The 16,109-nt window shown below is 37.0% G+C and overlaps 3 protein-coding genes across 6 annotated transcripts; 1 reads left to right on the plus strand and 2 right to left on the minus strand.

Annotated features, from left to right (window-relative positions):
• The first annotated feature begins 316 nt into the window (after positions 1-316).
• Positions 317-3,532, plus strand: LOC113330452 (probable beta-D-xylosidase 6). Of its 2 annotated transcripts, none has more exons than XM_026577259.1 (6): positions 317-1,103; positions 1,296-1,462; positions 1,627-1,724; positions 1,814-2,158; positions 2,412-2,828; positions 2,906-3,532. In XM_026577259.1, exons 1-6 carry the CDS (start codon positions 423-425, stop codon positions 3,502-3,504), a joined length of 2,307 nt encoding a protein of 768 aa, XP_026433044.1. In that variant the 5' UTR covers positions 317-422; the 3' UTR covers positions 3,505-3,532. The 2 variants fall into 2 exon arrangements, with proteins under 2 accessions (XP_026433044.1, XP_026433043.1); XM_026577258.1 differs by having other exon boundaries at positions 318-1,103; positions 1,808-2,158.
• Positions 3,533-8,257, minus strand: LOC113330454 (protein odr-4 homolog). 2 transcript variants are annotated; one of them, XM_026577264.1, is made up of 12 exons: positions 7,931-8,257; positions 7,595-7,834; positions 7,295-7,390; positions 6,949-7,037; positions 6,166-6,294; positions 5,467-5,587; positions 5,126-5,210; positions 4,913-5,022; positions 4,612-4,763; positions 4,279-4,375; positions 3,849-4,082; positions 3,533-3,714 (listed from the first exon to the last, which is right to left on the minus strand). In XM_026577264.1, the coding sequence occupies exons 1-12, from the start codon at positions 8,009-8,011 to the stop codon at positions 3,631-3,633; spliced, it is 1,518 nt and encodes a 505-aa protein (XP_026433049.1). In that variant the 5' UTR covers positions 8,012-8,257; the 3' UTR covers positions 3,533-3,630. The 2 variants fall into 2 exon arrangements, with proteins under 2 accessions (XP_026433049.1, XP_026433048.1); XM_026577263.1 differs by having other exon boundaries at positions 3,551-4,082; positions 7,931-8,255.
• Positions 8,258-8,397: 140 nt separating this feature from the next.
• Positions 8,398-14,823, minus strand: LOC113330453 (fatty acid amide hydrolase-like). 2 transcript variants are annotated; one of them, XM_026577260.1, is made up of 21 exons: positions 14,634-14,823; positions 14,345-14,424; positions 14,120-14,229; positions 13,956-14,016; positions 12,823-13,010; positions 12,600-12,729; positions 12,400-12,477; positions 12,135-12,282; positions 11,933-12,045; positions 11,771-11,846; positions 11,510-11,581; positions 11,054-11,105; positions 10,682-10,762; positions 10,503-10,586; positions 10,302-10,405; positions 10,053-10,145; positions 9,814-9,882; positions 9,498-9,562; positions 9,221-9,282; positions 8,980-9,075; positions 8,398-8,831 (listed from the first exon to the last, which is right to left on the minus strand). In XM_026577260.1, exons 2-21 carry the CDS (start codon positions 14,421-14,423, stop codon positions 8,769-8,771), a joined length of 1,824 nt encoding a protein of 607 aa, XP_026433045.1. In that variant the 5' UTR covers position 14,424; positions 14,634-14,823; the 3' UTR covers positions 8,398-8,768. The 2 variants fall into 2 exon arrangements, with proteins under 2 accessions (XP_026433045.1, XP_026433047.1); XM_026577262.1 differs by having other exon boundaries at positions 14,345-14,442.
• Between the last annotated feature and the right edge of the window lie 1,286 nt (positions 14,824-16,109).

Consider the following 16,109-nt stretch of genomic DNA (forward strand, 5'->3'; position numbering starts at 1 on the left):
AATGATTAACACACCGCGATTTTACACCGCGGGGCGCACCGAAACATTGCATGTGAGAGGGGATGGTGGGGACCACTTCTACCCGCACCTATCCCGATGCTAAGCACGCGCATCGGGACCGTCCATTGTCCTCGTTGTGCATTTCACGGTGTAAAACGGTTGTGTGTGTGTATCACAGCTGTTTTCGAATTGGAGGAAGATCATATTAAAATCTCCAATTACCATCACCCCCTCTTATTTACTATATAAGATTTTGTTAATAAATGACTGATGGGGGGGACGTATCTGCATACATCATTGTTGCCCATTAAAATCCAACTAACTTCACTATTACATCATCATCATCTGAATACCCAATTATCTAAGGTACTTGATATCCCCCAATAACAAACACCTTAACTGAATCAAAAACTATCTAAGAAATGAAAATCCAATACGGATTGTCCCTTCAATTTCTCATAATAGTCATCTTCTCCACTTCACAACCAATACAATCAAGCACAAACCCTGATTACCCATGTAAACCCCCACACCACAATTCTTACACTTTCTGTGACACTTCACTATCAATCTCAACTAGAGCTAAATCTCTCATTTCACTTTTAACCCTCTCTGAAAAAATTAATCAGCTTTCAAATAATGCATCATCAGTGCCAAGATTAGGTATTCCATCTTATGAATGGTGGTCTGAATCACTTCATGGGATTGCTACTAATGGTCCCGGTGTTTCATTCAATGGTTCAATTCCTTCTGCAACTAGTTTTCCTCAAGTTTTACTTACAAGTGCTTCTTTTAATAGAAGTCTTTGGTATAAAATTGGATCAGCAATATCTATTGAAGCTAGGGCAATGTATAATTCAGGTCAAGCTGGATTAACATTCTGGGCACCAAATATTAACATTTTCAGAGATCCTAGATGGGGAAGAGGTCAAGAAACACCAGGGGAAGATCCAATGGTGGTTTCTGATTACGGGGTTGAGTATGTCAAGGGTTTCCAAGGCGATGATGATGATGAACTGAGGGTATCTGCTTGTTGTAAGCATTTTACTGCTTATGATTTGGAGAGTTGGAGAAATTACAGTAGATATAGTTTTAATGCTGTAGTAAGTATTCTCCATGGAAATTAATTTTTTTATTATGTCTTGACTTGTCCCAATCTGACTCATTAGATGATTTTTAGATGATTCCATGACCTTCAGACATTTTAGATGAAGTAGAGTACTGGACTCAGAGTCTGAATTTGTGCTTTTGGGGGACATAATTTCGCTATTTTTTGTTTTTTGGTTTGTATATAGGTTTCAGAGCAGGATTTGAAGGATACTTATCAACCACCATTCAAGAGTTGTATACGAGAAGGTAAAGCAAGTTGTTTGATGTGTTCTTACAATGAAGTTAATGGAATCCCAGCTTGTGCAAATGAAGGTCTCTTGCAACAAGCTAGAACTGATTGGGGTTTCAAAGGGTGAGTGCTCCTAGGACTTTGTTTCCTGGCAGGATCAGATCTGCAGTCACGGTCCAGGATTAACACCTAATACCATGTGTCTTCATTTTGAAAATGCCTGTCGTCCTCCTGTTAATTGGTGCCATATGCAGGTGGGATGATAGTTAAATGTGCTGAAATTGCAGGTATATAACCTCAGACTGTGATGCTGTGGCCACTATACATGAGTATCAACATTATGTAAAGACCCCAGAAGATGCCGTTGCAGTTGCTCTTAAAGCAGGTTCGTACGTTCATCTTTGTTCCATAATTGGAGTTTTTCTCAAGTCATCAATCACTATGACCTAAACATTTTTCAATGAGCAGGAACAGATATAAATTGTGGGAGTTTTCTGGTTACAAATACTCAGTCAGCAATTGAACAAGGAAAGATCAAAGAAGAAGATATAGATAAAGCTCTTTTTAATCTTTTCTTGGTTCAACTCCGCCTCGGACTCTTTGATGGGAACCCTATAAAGGGAAAGTATGGAAACTTAGGACCTCATGATGTATGTACTACAGAACACAAGAAACTAGCACTGGATGCAGCTAGACAGGGAATCGTACTACTCAAGAATGATAATAAGTTCTTGCCTTTAAAAAGGTCTGGAGTTTCATCATTGGCTGTTATAGGTCCAATGGCAAATGACACCAGCAAACTCGGAGGCGGATACACAGGTAAAAGGTCATGCTTGCTTGTTAAACCTACATATTGTTGGATTTGCTTAGCAATTTCCAAAATTGACCTACAACTTAGCATTCCAAATGTCCAATACTAGAACAGACTGAGGTTTAAAATTAGAATGAGATGCTGCTACCCTGCGGTTGTATAAAGGAATAAAGGATGCAGAGTTTGTGGTTATAATGTATACTCTGAGGTGGCTAATGATCTAATTTGGTGAAAATTTCGAATTTTATTTTCTTCTTGCAGGCATTCCTTGCGATCCAAAGAGCTTTATGGATGGACTCCAAGCATATGAAGTTAACACAACCTACATCCCTGGTTGCCTTGACATACCTTGCAGCTCCGCTGACAAATTTGCTGAAGCTGTCCAAATCGCTAAAGAAGCAGATGTAGTGATAGCAATTTTCGGCCTGGATTTATCACAAGAAACAGAAGATCATGATCGCTCGAGCCTTTTACTACCAGGCAAACAAATGGATCTCATATCTGCTATTTCCAAGGTAAGCAAAAGACCTCTAGTCTTGATCCTAACTGGGGGTGGGCCACTTGATATCACATTTGCGAAGGAAGACCCCAGAATCGCCAGCATTCTTTGGGTTGGATACCCTGGTGAGGCAGGAGGTGAATCACTTGCAGAGGTTATCTTTGGCGACTTCAACCCAGGTTAGTGATACCATAATTAGTTAGGATTTCAAGCTTGTAACTTGCAATACCATGGAGTTCTGATGAATTCTTATTAGGTGGGAGGCTTCCTGTTACTTGGTATCCAGAATCATTTACTTCTGTGCCGATGAATGATATGAGTATGAGGCCAGATCCTTCACGTGGTTATCCTGGAAGAACTTATCGATTTTACAGCGGAGACAAGGTTTACAGATTTGGACACGGCTTAAGTTACACAAATTATACATACAAATTCGAAACTGCACCGAACAGGATAAGTTTGTCAGGTTCTACTATAAATGCTGATTCTAGGAAGGACATAACATATCAGAAGAGTGATGGACTTGATTACGTTCGCATAGATGAGTTAATGTCATGCCATGATATTAACTTCAGTGTGAACATTTCTGTAACTAACAATGGAGACATGGACGGGAGCCACGTCTTGCTGTTGTTCTCCAGACCACAGAGGATACTCAAAGGCGCACCAAAAGAGCAATTGATATTTTATGATCGTGTACACACCAAATCCAACACAGTAACTGAAACCAACATTTTCATGGAACCGTGCAGGCACTTGAGCATTGTAAATGAACAAGGACATAAAATTTTGCCATTGGGTAATCATATACTGATGTTAGAAGGGTTAGAGCATCCCATACTTATTGAAACTTGATAAAGTCAGTTCTGTTGCCAAGCGTAAATTGATTCTTCAGAAAAGATGCTGAACATAAAAATATAATTTATTTGTGTGCAACATTGAATAAAAAGGGAATTTATACCTGCTCCTGTTTTTCAAGTTTCAAGGTTGCATATCATCACCCTGGTTTCTAAACATTCTTTTTAAAAGAGAAGAACTCGATCCAAAAATTTCTCGCCAAAAGATCTGCGCAGTCCAAGTGGAAATACCCCAGGACATTAGGAGGAAAGCTAGACTATTTGGCTATGTGCCTTTGGACCACGAACAAACAAGAAAAATCCAAGTAACATGGCTACCAGGAGAACAATAATAGGAATTACAATGTTGAAAGTAGTTGACTTCACAGGTTCCCCGCTGGCTTCTTTTTGTGTTGAATCTTTTTGGCTGTTTTTCTTAGAGTGAGACGCTGATCGAGATGTTGAAGGGTTCGAGATTACTGCTTCCCAAAAAGATTTTATCATCAAAGAAGTGGCTTCTGTTTCTGCTTCTATGATTTTTGATACATCTATTGGAGCTTCCATAGACATCAACTCCTTAAAATTATCTTCAAGAACCTAATGACAAGCAGGCCAGAAAATGTTAATGTCGATTTTCTGTTTTATTCTCTATTATTTAACTTCTAAAAGAATGTGTCAAATATATCTGGTATTCATGTCAGCAATTACTATAGAGTATGTTTTTAACAAGCAAAATGAAGATCCCACAAAACTTAAACAGGAGCACAAATCAACTGCAAAAGCTACAACAAACCTGAAATGTCTCAGATGGTTGCAGATAATCACAAATAAAGGTGCCACCCACCCAGGGAACGAAAACTCTCCGAGGAAATGCGAGAATACATGATTTTCTGTTTCCACATCGCAGCAATGAAGCTGATTAGTGTAAAAGCTACAGATATTTTAATAGTACTGAAATCTCGACCAACTGACGCCTAAGTAGAGCCTTATACAGAGTTGAATAGGTATGGCTAGTATGATTAGAAGAGCAGCAAAGAATTTTGTTCCAACAGGAAAGTAACATGCGCAGCCAATTGTTTCTTAGTTGAGGAGGATAAATTTATCATTGTTATAGACAGACATATACCTCAATAAATTCAAGTCAAGTTGGGAAATAGATTTTTCAGTTGATATTTCAGTGTTTGAATCCCTCCCAGCTTCAGCAGTTGAATCCATATCTTCCTCTCCCTCATCAGAGATGATTGCCAATCTACTTTTCAAGCTTGTCAGGATATCCGCCTAAAAAGAGAAAGCAGAACGTCTTTCAGAACATCTTGTTTTGAATGGGATTGTATTTTATTTTATTTTATTAAGCAAAAATGAGATCAATTACAACCCACCCAAAACCCCGCGTGTTTTTTTTACCCACAACGACAGCTATCAAATACCTTTATGTCAGCCACAGCTTGTGATATAGGTTCTCTAGGGCTTAAATATGCATAAGAACAAGCAGATCCTTGATACGCTACAACTCCAAGAACCTCCTTTTGGCTGCATGCTTTACACAAAACCAAATGTTAGCATTTGGTATATCAAATAATTATCTGAGATAAATAAGACACAAGGGAAATTGGTTAATTGATCAAGACTACTGAACAAACCTTCAAAAGGTGCATCTTTCATGAAAGGTAGTAGCAATTCAACTTCATGCAAACCATCAGAAGTACATGGCTGATCTTGAACCACCTAAAATATTACAGAATACTTAGACTAGCTTACGAATAAGAACTAACAGAAGTGACACTATGAAAACCTCAAAACTAGCTATACAAGGTCCAAATGAGGTTAGATAACTGAGTATTTTATTACGCTATAATTGTACTTTTTCACATATAAATACTCATATGTTGGAGATGTGATTTCAATTTTCGCCGAAGAATGATATTCCGTAGCTAGGCATCAACTAAGGAGTCAAAAAGATTGATGTGCACGAGGATGTTACCAAGTTCCCATCGATTATCGCTTTCGCGCTTTTCAGGTCTTTAGCATGACGAGAAATTCCATTGTGTAGAATGTCGCTCAATGTATTTGCTTTGGATAAATTTTCACGATATATGGGTAATCTGGAAAAACATAATTACAACTATCAGATGCAGCCACACATATGATTATATGAAACAAACCCATATATTGGAGTTTGATTTATGTGAATTTATAAAGAAAAATGTAATAAGCAATATACCTACATGGCTACAAACAGTTTAAAAGAGGTTTCAAAGTGATTCCTCTTTGATCGAATAAAGCATTATTGACCACTGATGGATTTATAAAAAAATCCTGGAAACCAGAAGTATCAAAATATCTATGTTTGATCCTATGTATTGTGCCAGATAATATCCACACACCAGAAAGGGTCGACAGTTCAATTACCAAGAGAGGTGCTTAAAGTCATAAAGGTGATGCTCATAACTATGGTAAACCTACTGGAATAGTGTTCGAAGTTTCCTGTTATAAAAGATTCCCAGCTTAAGTTTAGATTTAGTACTGTTTTCTATTCTAGCGGTTTCCTAGTTTAAGTGTCTATTCTTAAATAGTAGGAGGAGTCTATCTAAGGATCACATTCACACCATTCACATAAATAATACTACTATATTGTTTACCTTTCAACTAATAGTCATAAGAAACTGAGCCAACTTAGTACCTTATGTCGAAGTTGTACATGCATCTGAATGTTTGAAGTGAGGCCAATACTCTCCCCATCTTGAAATCACAAGGCCGTAGACTATTTGATGTCATTGTTGAACTCACAGTGCAATTTCGGCAAGTCCACCTATCCAAATTACCCAAGTATTAGTGTTCTGATAATTGACGTGAAAACAAAAGGAAATATATAAGCGCTAGCGCTTGAATGTGGCGCGTTTGGAGCATAACAACTTAATGTCAGATTGATAAACACAAGCAGCAAAACAGCAAAGAACAATCACTGCGAAGTGCATGGGCTGTCTACTCAATACTCAAAAAAGAAAAAGAAAAAATACAAAAAAACATCTAATACACACATAGATGACAAGCAGTATATTCCCACTTCTATATATGACGAGTAATTTGGTTGCAATGCGTGCAGATAGCATGCATGTCCATACTATTGTGTTTTATGCTCACAAGTTAATATTTTCTGATTAAAAAATTATATGTAATAGTACTTTCTTGGCTAGTGCATGTTTGTGAATTTAAGCAATTGTTAACCTCTTTCTTTTGGTAATATCCCAAATATAATCCTGCCCAACTTCTGGTAAAATATAACCTCTACATGCAAATCGTGAACCTAACCTAAAGATTACTAACAAAAGCCAAAGTGAAAGGCATAAGAACATCAAACACAAATACATATAAGAACCTCTAAAACAAATACATTATTGAATTATGATAGATGCTTAATAGGGATAGATAGAAACAGATTAGGAAATGTTGTTGGCAAAGATACCTCCTTGGACTGTAAGAAATATGAATGAGCAGACTTTCATCCAACCCACTCTCAAAACTAGCTGCTGCTTGTGCAACTTCTTTTACAGTCTGCACAATTCAGTTTGCTAGGTGAAACAAGACGTTTTGCTTGTGTACTTATAGGCGTATTAAACAGTATTGAAATTCATGACTTAGAGGATACATAATTAGTGGCTACAATAGGGGAGAATTCAGTATCAAAGTTGAATGGAGCACTTAATTATGACCGTAAACAGGAGTGTGAATCCTTTAGAGAAAATTGATCATATTGTAGAATATCTTCTAATGATCACTATGCTGTGTAAAGCAAAAAAAGATGTAGGTACCTGCCAAAGTTTTAGGGTAGAGTTCTTAAATGAGATCTCCGAAGCCCATACATAAACCCCAACAACATGCATGCCACCCACTAGCATCCGAGAAACCTGAAGCATAACAATCTTAACATTCACACTTCATACTAATTACAATGGCAAAGAAAGCAGTCATTTAAAATGTTGGAACTGTAAAACAAAATAAAAATATGCTGCAATTCGAGGCTAACAACATACACATAACCAACTCAAAACCTAGTAAACATACTAAATTAAAAATCTGAAATCTGAAAATGTCAAGTTGAATAATCATACCTGACGAGCATGTTCAGCAACCCAATCAGAATCAATAACAAGAGATGCTGATAGTGATGATGAATCTAACGGAGTCTGAGATTTCCCTTTTGCTGATCCTTTCTTCTTATTAGTATTATCATCTTTACTCTCTGATATATAACATGCTGGTTGACCTCCATCATTAGGTGGTGTTGGTATCAAATCAAACACAAATCCTCTATCTATACTGCTACTAATCTTCCCAATTACAATACCCACCTTTCAAAGATCAATCAAAACCTAAACTCAGCTATCCCCGATTTATACGAGAGAAAAGAGAAAGATAATGAACAAGAAAGAAAAAGGAGCGAGTACCTGAGCAGAAATTCCAGATTGGAAGACACGATCTTCGACTAATTTGAGCTGGGTTTCTTCCCCAACTACTGTTTTCACCATTATTGATTTTCAGACTCACACTGTCTATGGATCGGTTCTCTGGTGCCTCACAAATAGTATAAGAAAAGAAAGACGTTACACGAGACAATTTCTCGCTAGAATCAGGTTATAACTTGACCCACCAGTTCAATATGACTCGTTCGATTTCCTTAGAGTCGCTCTGAAATCCTTTTTTTTACTGTTCTCCGGTATAATTTCAGACCGTCATGAGAATCAATATGCTTGGTGGTAGAACTAAGCCTCATTCTTTGGTGCAGATATGTGAGGCAAATAATTGGGAAACATTATGATAAGGGTCATCATGAGAGTGTGGGCACTGTGGGCTTGAAGCTGTAGAAGAGAGTAACCATAGGATTTTGGAGAGTCTGAGTTTGCCGGATTTTAAGTTACACAGCTACATGGGAGGTTCATTGATTGCCACATGAAAATGAGTTGTACATTTTTGTAGAGTTGGTTTTTCTTAGTTAATACAATACAAGGAAATCAAATCATGCTAAAAGTAGCTTATCTAAATCCTCTAAGTCGGTGTATAATGTTATTATTTTCGCCTGAAAGTTCAGACAACACTAGTTCAGTAAGCTAAAACACTATTGTTGCGCGTAACGAAACAATTTTGGTTGTGCCTATAACATTTTAGTCGACCTTATTTAATCTTTCACTATCTGAGTAAAACTTGGATGTCTTTGTAGACAAACCAATTATTTCGAAGAATTTGACTTATTCTCCAAATTGTTGAGGATCGCATTCATATGGCATTTTATTTCACCTTCAGAATGTCAACAAATGTGGACGGCCTTTTCCGAGATTCTAAGCAGAGCTCCTGAAAAAAAAAAAAAAAAAAAAAAGACTGTTTATGTATACATACTTCATGAATTAGTGACCTACTAACCATGACAATGATGCTACTTACTAGAGACTTAAGTATATAGAGTACTCGATCTGTTTATTCAAAAGGATATGATTAATACCTCGACTGCTGAAGCTAAACGTAGAATTGAAGCCTCGGCCCATGGACGTCCTATCAGTTGAATACCTATTGGAAGACCTTGTTTATCATGACCCACCTGGAAATAGGATTTTCGTCACAGGGGGGAAGTAGAGAAAAAGAAATCAGATAACAATCTCATGATAATCACAGAAGGTATAAGTTGTAGATACAGCAGTATTTAAAAAGAATATTGTTGCATTCTACAGGCAAATTATACTCACTGGCACCGAAATTGCAGGAAGTCCGAGAAGATTTCCTGCTATTACAAACCGCATGAGATAACCTGAAATGAGAGGATCCATATGTAAATGAGATGCCACAAACTTTACAGTCCACTGAATTTGTACCGATATGACTCGGCTAACTATTGCAACTACATTTTAGACAAAAAACCGGGCAAGCATACAGCTAATTCTTATATTCTACTAAGAAAACATTGACATCAACTTGGTTGCTAATGTTATTGAGCACAGAGCCCAAGAAGATTAACTGGCGCACCTGAAACCTCTAAATTTGTCTCCCCAAGCTTAAGAGAACCCTCAGGTATTATAGGCGACGTCATACTGTAACCAAAAAAGAAAAGAAAATATGTTATTCTACTTGCTTAGCTTATTCATTCCCCAAATTTAATTGACAAAATCTTTTAAGAAACTGCTCATTAGAAGTCCAGTTGCGAACTGTAAAACTGAGAAACATCTCTTGTAAGTTCCACGAAAAATGATTTGACTAACTTATACAGTTACATTAAATATATAAAGAGTATGCTGTACGCAAAAGAGTAATTATTTCCAATTAATGCAGTGAAGAAACTTACCCAGTTGTTGGGGTTACTATTATGTCAACCTTCTTAAAGATATCCATATGGTAATGCATTATCCTTCGCCTGCAAAAAATCAGTATAAATCAAGAAATAAATTAAGGTACATGAGCTTTGCAATCTGCCACTGCAATATGACACCAGAAATATTGGTAAATTAACAAGTCAAAAGCTTCGTTAACCAACTAAACAAACACTTATTTACCCAAAAATAAAATTTGTGTATTTTGCCTCACCTAATACGCTGAGCAGAAACATAATCTGAAGCCGAGAATGTACCGAACAGTGCCAAATTAGTACGAGTATCATGCGTAAGTTTGGGACCTTTCCTACAGAAAGAAAATAATAAAACAGATACCAACATGTAATAGTATAAGAATACAAAGTTCAAAGTTAGATGATTATATAGTTTCCAGCAAATCACTAGGTGAAGTATACTCCTCCATATTTGAATTAACAAACAGGATTGGAAGTATAAAACCTACCCATCCTCGCAATAAGGGATAAGGGAACTTAGTGATTCAGAACCAATTGAAACAACATGAGCTGCTCGCATCTCATCCAGCTCTGGTATTACGATTTCCACTGTCTTCAAGCAGCCAAAGAACATGAATTAAGAATTCAAATGTAGATATCAACATTCCTTCAGATGCTTTACTTTGAAATGTTATAAAAATAGGACTTACTTCGCAACCATGATTTTTCGAGAGCAGATTAAGGACATCCTCACACTTATCAGAGATATCAGTAGAGTACACATCATTGAACCACTGCAGTACAAACATTCATCAACTCATGCATATCTGGCAAGCCATATGTAATGCCATAGCAGTTTAGATTAGCAAGGAAACTTTGACTAGTTTACCTCTGTATATTTTCCCAGACGAAGTGATTTCAAAGCATTAGAACTTTCAAATGACGATAAACTAGGCAAACAAGGTGGAGCCTACAGAAAACAGTTCCAAACCATTGACACGATAAGTAAGATATGTGTTACAAGTGGTAACTATTAAGACAGAAAAGTACAAAGACGAAAAAGGTTTGGTATGAAAATCTAGTGGTGTATATCAGTACAATGTTCCATGTCCTTCAAATACCCAGCTAATTAGTTTCATACTTTCAGGTTCCTACTTTCTAAAAGATTGATCTGACAATGTCCAGAGGAAGAAAAGTCTTGTTAGACCATCAAGAGTATCGTACACATTCCTCTAGGCAAATAATAAGGGCTGAAAGTTACCGGATTCATGCTGATTCTTTCAGTCACTGAGGAGCCCAATATAGCTGCATACCTGAACAACCAGTCAATGTTATCCAATTAATTTCAAGGAAATAGTAATTATATGTTGTTAACTTTAACAAATTTAGTATCATCAAGTGCAGATAAAGTAGTTGATAGGTGCATCCGTCATCCGTCAACTCCATTGTTTCAGTCCTCACATAAAATTTCTCCTCACATAAAATTTCCAAGTTATTAATGATTGGTAAATCTTTACGTCAAACAAATGTCTGAACATGGATACATAAAACATCAAAGAGAAGTGCCCTTTAATAAATTGGCATGGTAAAGCAACTGGGACATCAGTTAGCGGGGTCATACATTTGTACATGGACATCACGCAATGTTAGAGCCAACCTAGTTAGATAAGCTTAAATATGCTAGGTGTCACTAGGAACTGGAAATTTGGCAACTCACACAAGCATAACATCTTCAACTGTGGAAGCAATTGGTCCGATGATTTCTACAGTCCCGCAATCACATAATGCCCTGCATCATAAAAGAATTGGCAAAAGAATCAGCCGACTTCACTGCAGAACAGTGATAAAGTCATTGGGTGATTAAACTAATTACCTGAGTTCGAAACACGTTAACACTAAATTCTTTGTGTCGAATGAGATCGAAAATTTCAAACAAACTTATCCTAGATTTCAAACACTATGTTTTTAACAAGCTTACCCTTCCATGTCAGTCCGACCATATGTTGTTTTCAAGCCTACTACACCACAAAGTGAAGAAGGAATTCGAACTGAGCCTGCATTCCAGTAAAAATTGCATTCTGAATAAGAAGAGTATTCTTAATATGTGTCATGAGGAAAGCCAATATGTTATTGGTCCAACCTCCACCATCAGTTCCAAGTGCAGCCGAACATAATCCAGAAGCTACAATTGCTGCTGGACCCGAGGAAGATCCACCAGTATATCTGTCTAGGGAGTGAGGGTTTCTCGCTGTTCTGTAAGGAGGAAGTATTGGAAAATATAAATAGCATAATCACCAATTCAACATTTTATACAATCTCGACAGTATATCAGATCAACCTACCCATAATTAGGATTATTTCCAGTTGTTCCAAGGCCAAATTCGTGCATGTTTGCTTTCCCAATGAGAATCGCACCACAACTTCTCAATTTTGAAACAGAGGCTGCATCTCCTTTGACTGGGCGGACTTCGTGGAACCATGTTGTCCCACCTGTGGTTATAATTTAGTGAAAAAATTCGAACAAAGTCTAACGATATAATAGTTAGACAAACAAACAACAACTCGCTGTAGGTATCAATATAACACTAAACACAGATGAAAGCTTACCCTTAGATGGATATGGAGAGCAGTCTATATCATCCTTGATTGCCACAAAAATTCCATCCAAGACAGATATTGGGTTTCCTGCAGAACATGTATCCATTACCAGTAAATACAAGCTTACACGAACAAGGGTGTATAGTGTACCTCAATTATAAACAGCAAATGAATTTTTAATAGTGGGACTTATTAGGAACATATCATGCCTTCTTTGAACCTTTCCGTTGAAGCTGCAGCTTGTTTCCTTATATCGTCAGCATTGAAAGCAATCAAAAACGGCATTGGGGGCTTTTTATTATTGAACTCCTCCACACCAGAAATTACATGTTCTGCGACCTAAATATTTTGAAGTGAATCTCTGCTTCGTCGGCTACTGAATAAACAAAAATATGAAAAGGAGAGGAACTTTAGACTGCGAGAAGAACCAACCATCGATGGAGTCACAAGCCCAGCTTGATAAGCATGTGCATAGTCGCGGATTTTCCAGTACAAATACGGAGAGGAGTCAGCGTTCGAGAGGTAAGCAGGATCATACTGCGGAAGACATTTTAAAGCTGCTTCAACCCTACGAATGGGTTCATCATCTTCTCCCACGACAACAACACCATGTTCTGGCTCTGTAGATCATAAGGAACAATGTTATAGCTGTTGGAATTTCAGATCCATTAACCCTACAATTAAGACCTAAACATTGTGGAAAACAACCTTACGCTGAAATCAGACCTTGAACCTAGTATTAGCATACTCAACAACACACAAAAACAACACCATATGCAGCAAGATCACTACATATAGTTCATACTAAAACTGGTTATTGTACAATAAGGAAAAAGAAACACTCAAGACACTTGACCTTCATGACTTATTATCAACTTCTATTTCCTCACCTTACCTCTTGATAGAATGAAAACAGATTTGCTTTTAAGGAAAACTTGTGAGGCTAGAAAAGAGTCCTAGTCATGCTTGCCACATGTCACTCCAACCTTTACATCATGAGTTGGAGGACATCTCATGGCTACATTGGACACCTCATATGACATGTCAAGCTAAAGGACATGTCATGCTTAGACTCAACCTTATCTAGCATTAACCTTAAGCTAGTCTTTGCATGATTAATACCATAAACATGCCTTAATGCGGATTAAGACTAATTCGACTTAACTTAATCTAAACAAGCATTACTTTAACCATATGGGATTTGTTGCGCAAAACACAAAAAATCTAACAATAGCGACTACCCATATTGCTGCGGCCACCAATTAATAGAAATAGGTTTACAAAATTCACCCCTAACCCATTGTCCTTCATACTTCACACACAGAGGCACACACAAAAAGAAAAGGAAAGGGAAAAAAATGACCACAGCCTGTCTAAAACATCTTACTATGTAACGAAAAAAGATCATCTCTGTCTACCCACTCAACAACACCTACTTCGTAGTTCATCCATAACTCGATTATCAACAATTAAGATTCAGTAACCACCTTGTATATTTCAAAATTTGACTTATGAGTGTAGCGGTTAATCAAACTGGTCCTCACTAAATGGTGAAGAAGAGTTACCTTGTGGTGGAAACTCAGGCTTAAACATGGGGCGTTCTGGAATCACGGTATAGCGCAACATCTGTAAATTAGAAGGAATGAACAAATAGTTAGACATTCATATGGTATAGAGGCGTTATAAGTACAAAATCCCACTAGAACAAACCAGTGCTGCATATACCAACCTCATCCATTTTATTCTGTTTCTTCAAGATTGACAATACTAATGAACCTATCAATGGTGCTTCAGTAACCCAAACAAAAAGCTTCAAACCGAAACCAGTTAAATGTGGAGCTGCAACAAAAAACCATTTAAATCGCATTAATTCATGTAAACCTAGAAATCATACTAATTTTCCTATTCATTTAAGAAATGAAAAAAACCCTTAAATTGTTGAATCAGAACTGACCTTGAATCGGTTCCCGCTTATACTTAACTGTCTTTAAGTCGACATTTTCCACTGGTATCATGACTTTCTTCTTCCCCATTCTAATAAATACAAAAAAACTAAAGAAAAATTAGAGTTCAATACTGCATAGACCTTTACAGAACCAAAGACCAAAGTAGAAATCATCTAAAGATGTACTAAGAACTTGCTCGTACAAAATTGAATACGCATAAAACAAAAACAACATTAAAATGGAGTAATTTTGTTTTTCTGATTAATTTGGTAATGAATTACGATTCTGAAATTGTACCTGTTTTTGGGAGTTGGAACTTGTTTTTGGAAAGGAAGACTTTAGAAAGATTTGGTGGAGTAAGAAACAGGAGTCACGAAGAAGAAGGATTCTTGAGAATAGATAGGTATAATTTCTTTTTCTATATTATGTCATTCATAAGTCATGATCACACAAATCGGTTAATGGCAATGACAGACTGGCTGCTGTTTTGCAGGAGCCATTTATTACGAACCTACTATTTTCTTAGTATTTACTACTCTCTTTTTTTTTAGGGAAAGTCCGAGAAAAGCATAATTTCGCCGGCCACGTGATCCGCGGTTTCTCTACTATTGAAAGAAGCTCAAAGGCTATAGGATGATGCGTGGATCGCGAAAATTTTACCACGATTATTTTGATTTCAGGATGTGCCTAATCCGATCGAGATTTCCAAAACTGATAAAAGGGTTATCGGGTTTAGCAGGGATACCGTATGAGTGATCCCTTTTATTTTTTTTAATACCGTATGACGATTATTCTGGTCATGATAGGATGTAATTTTTTTGTATCATATCAAACAGTACCCTGCTAATCCCGGTGACTCCCTTATTCTTTTTAATACTATCATTCAATCCTTTCTCTCTTCTTTCCCCTTCTCGAAACTTTAGAAAAAACCTATCATTTTCTTCTTCCTTTGCTCAGATCTAGTCCTTTAGAGCGTCGACAATGGACCACTAAAACCAAAATTTTTGTCCAGAAACCACACGCAGTCGAACGGATTAAAGATTAAAAACCAGACTAAAACTAAATATCAGAATATATTTGGTCTGGAACCCGGACCAAAACCAAATTTAATCGAGCGGACATTAAAAGTGTGCTTGATACCGAGCGTAAGTATAATGTCCGTTTATAGCGGGGTGTAAGTATAAAATCCGTATGATGGTGGGGCGAACTACTTACGTTTGAATCAAAAACAAGTGTAAAATGGGGCGAAGGTATAATGTGAGCCTGATGAGAGGCGAACATTTAATGTGAGTTTGTATGGGGCGGGGGTATAATGTGTGCTCGATCAAATTTTACTCGTGCACCGTAGCGTGGCACCTCAGACTAAACCTAAATTTTGTCGTTTTTTTTTTTGTTTTTGGTCATTGGTTTTGATTGCACCATTGCAGTTGCTCTTGTTTTTTATTAATATTATACATAGTTGTTTTTTATTTAGGGTGTATTTCGTTGTTCTTCAATAATTTCTTCGCTATTAGAGCGATTTTTATCTTCGCTATTAGGGCGATTTTATCTACACTTTCATAGTGTTTCTTTATGACGATTTGTTCGTGTTTGGTTATCTTAGTACAAGTACATCGACGATTTGGAACGGGCTAGATCAAGATCTTCTTCATAAAAAAAAAAACAGATTTAGAGCTTCCGAGTTGTTCACAGCATATGAAGAATTTTTGGGCAAATCACTCCTCAGTCATGGGAGTACATCTTTTCATGAAAAATCTATCAAAATGGTCGAAT

The sequence above is a fragment of the Papaver somniferum genome, unplaced genomic scaffold (assembly GCF_003573695.1).
Source record: "Papaver somniferum cultivar HN1 unplaced genomic scaffold, ASM357369v1 unplaced-scaffold_118, whole genome shotgun sequence".
Classification (NCBI taxonomy): Eukaryota; Viridiplantae; Streptophyta; class Magnoliopsida; order Ranunculales; family Papaveraceae; genus Papaver; species Papaver somniferum.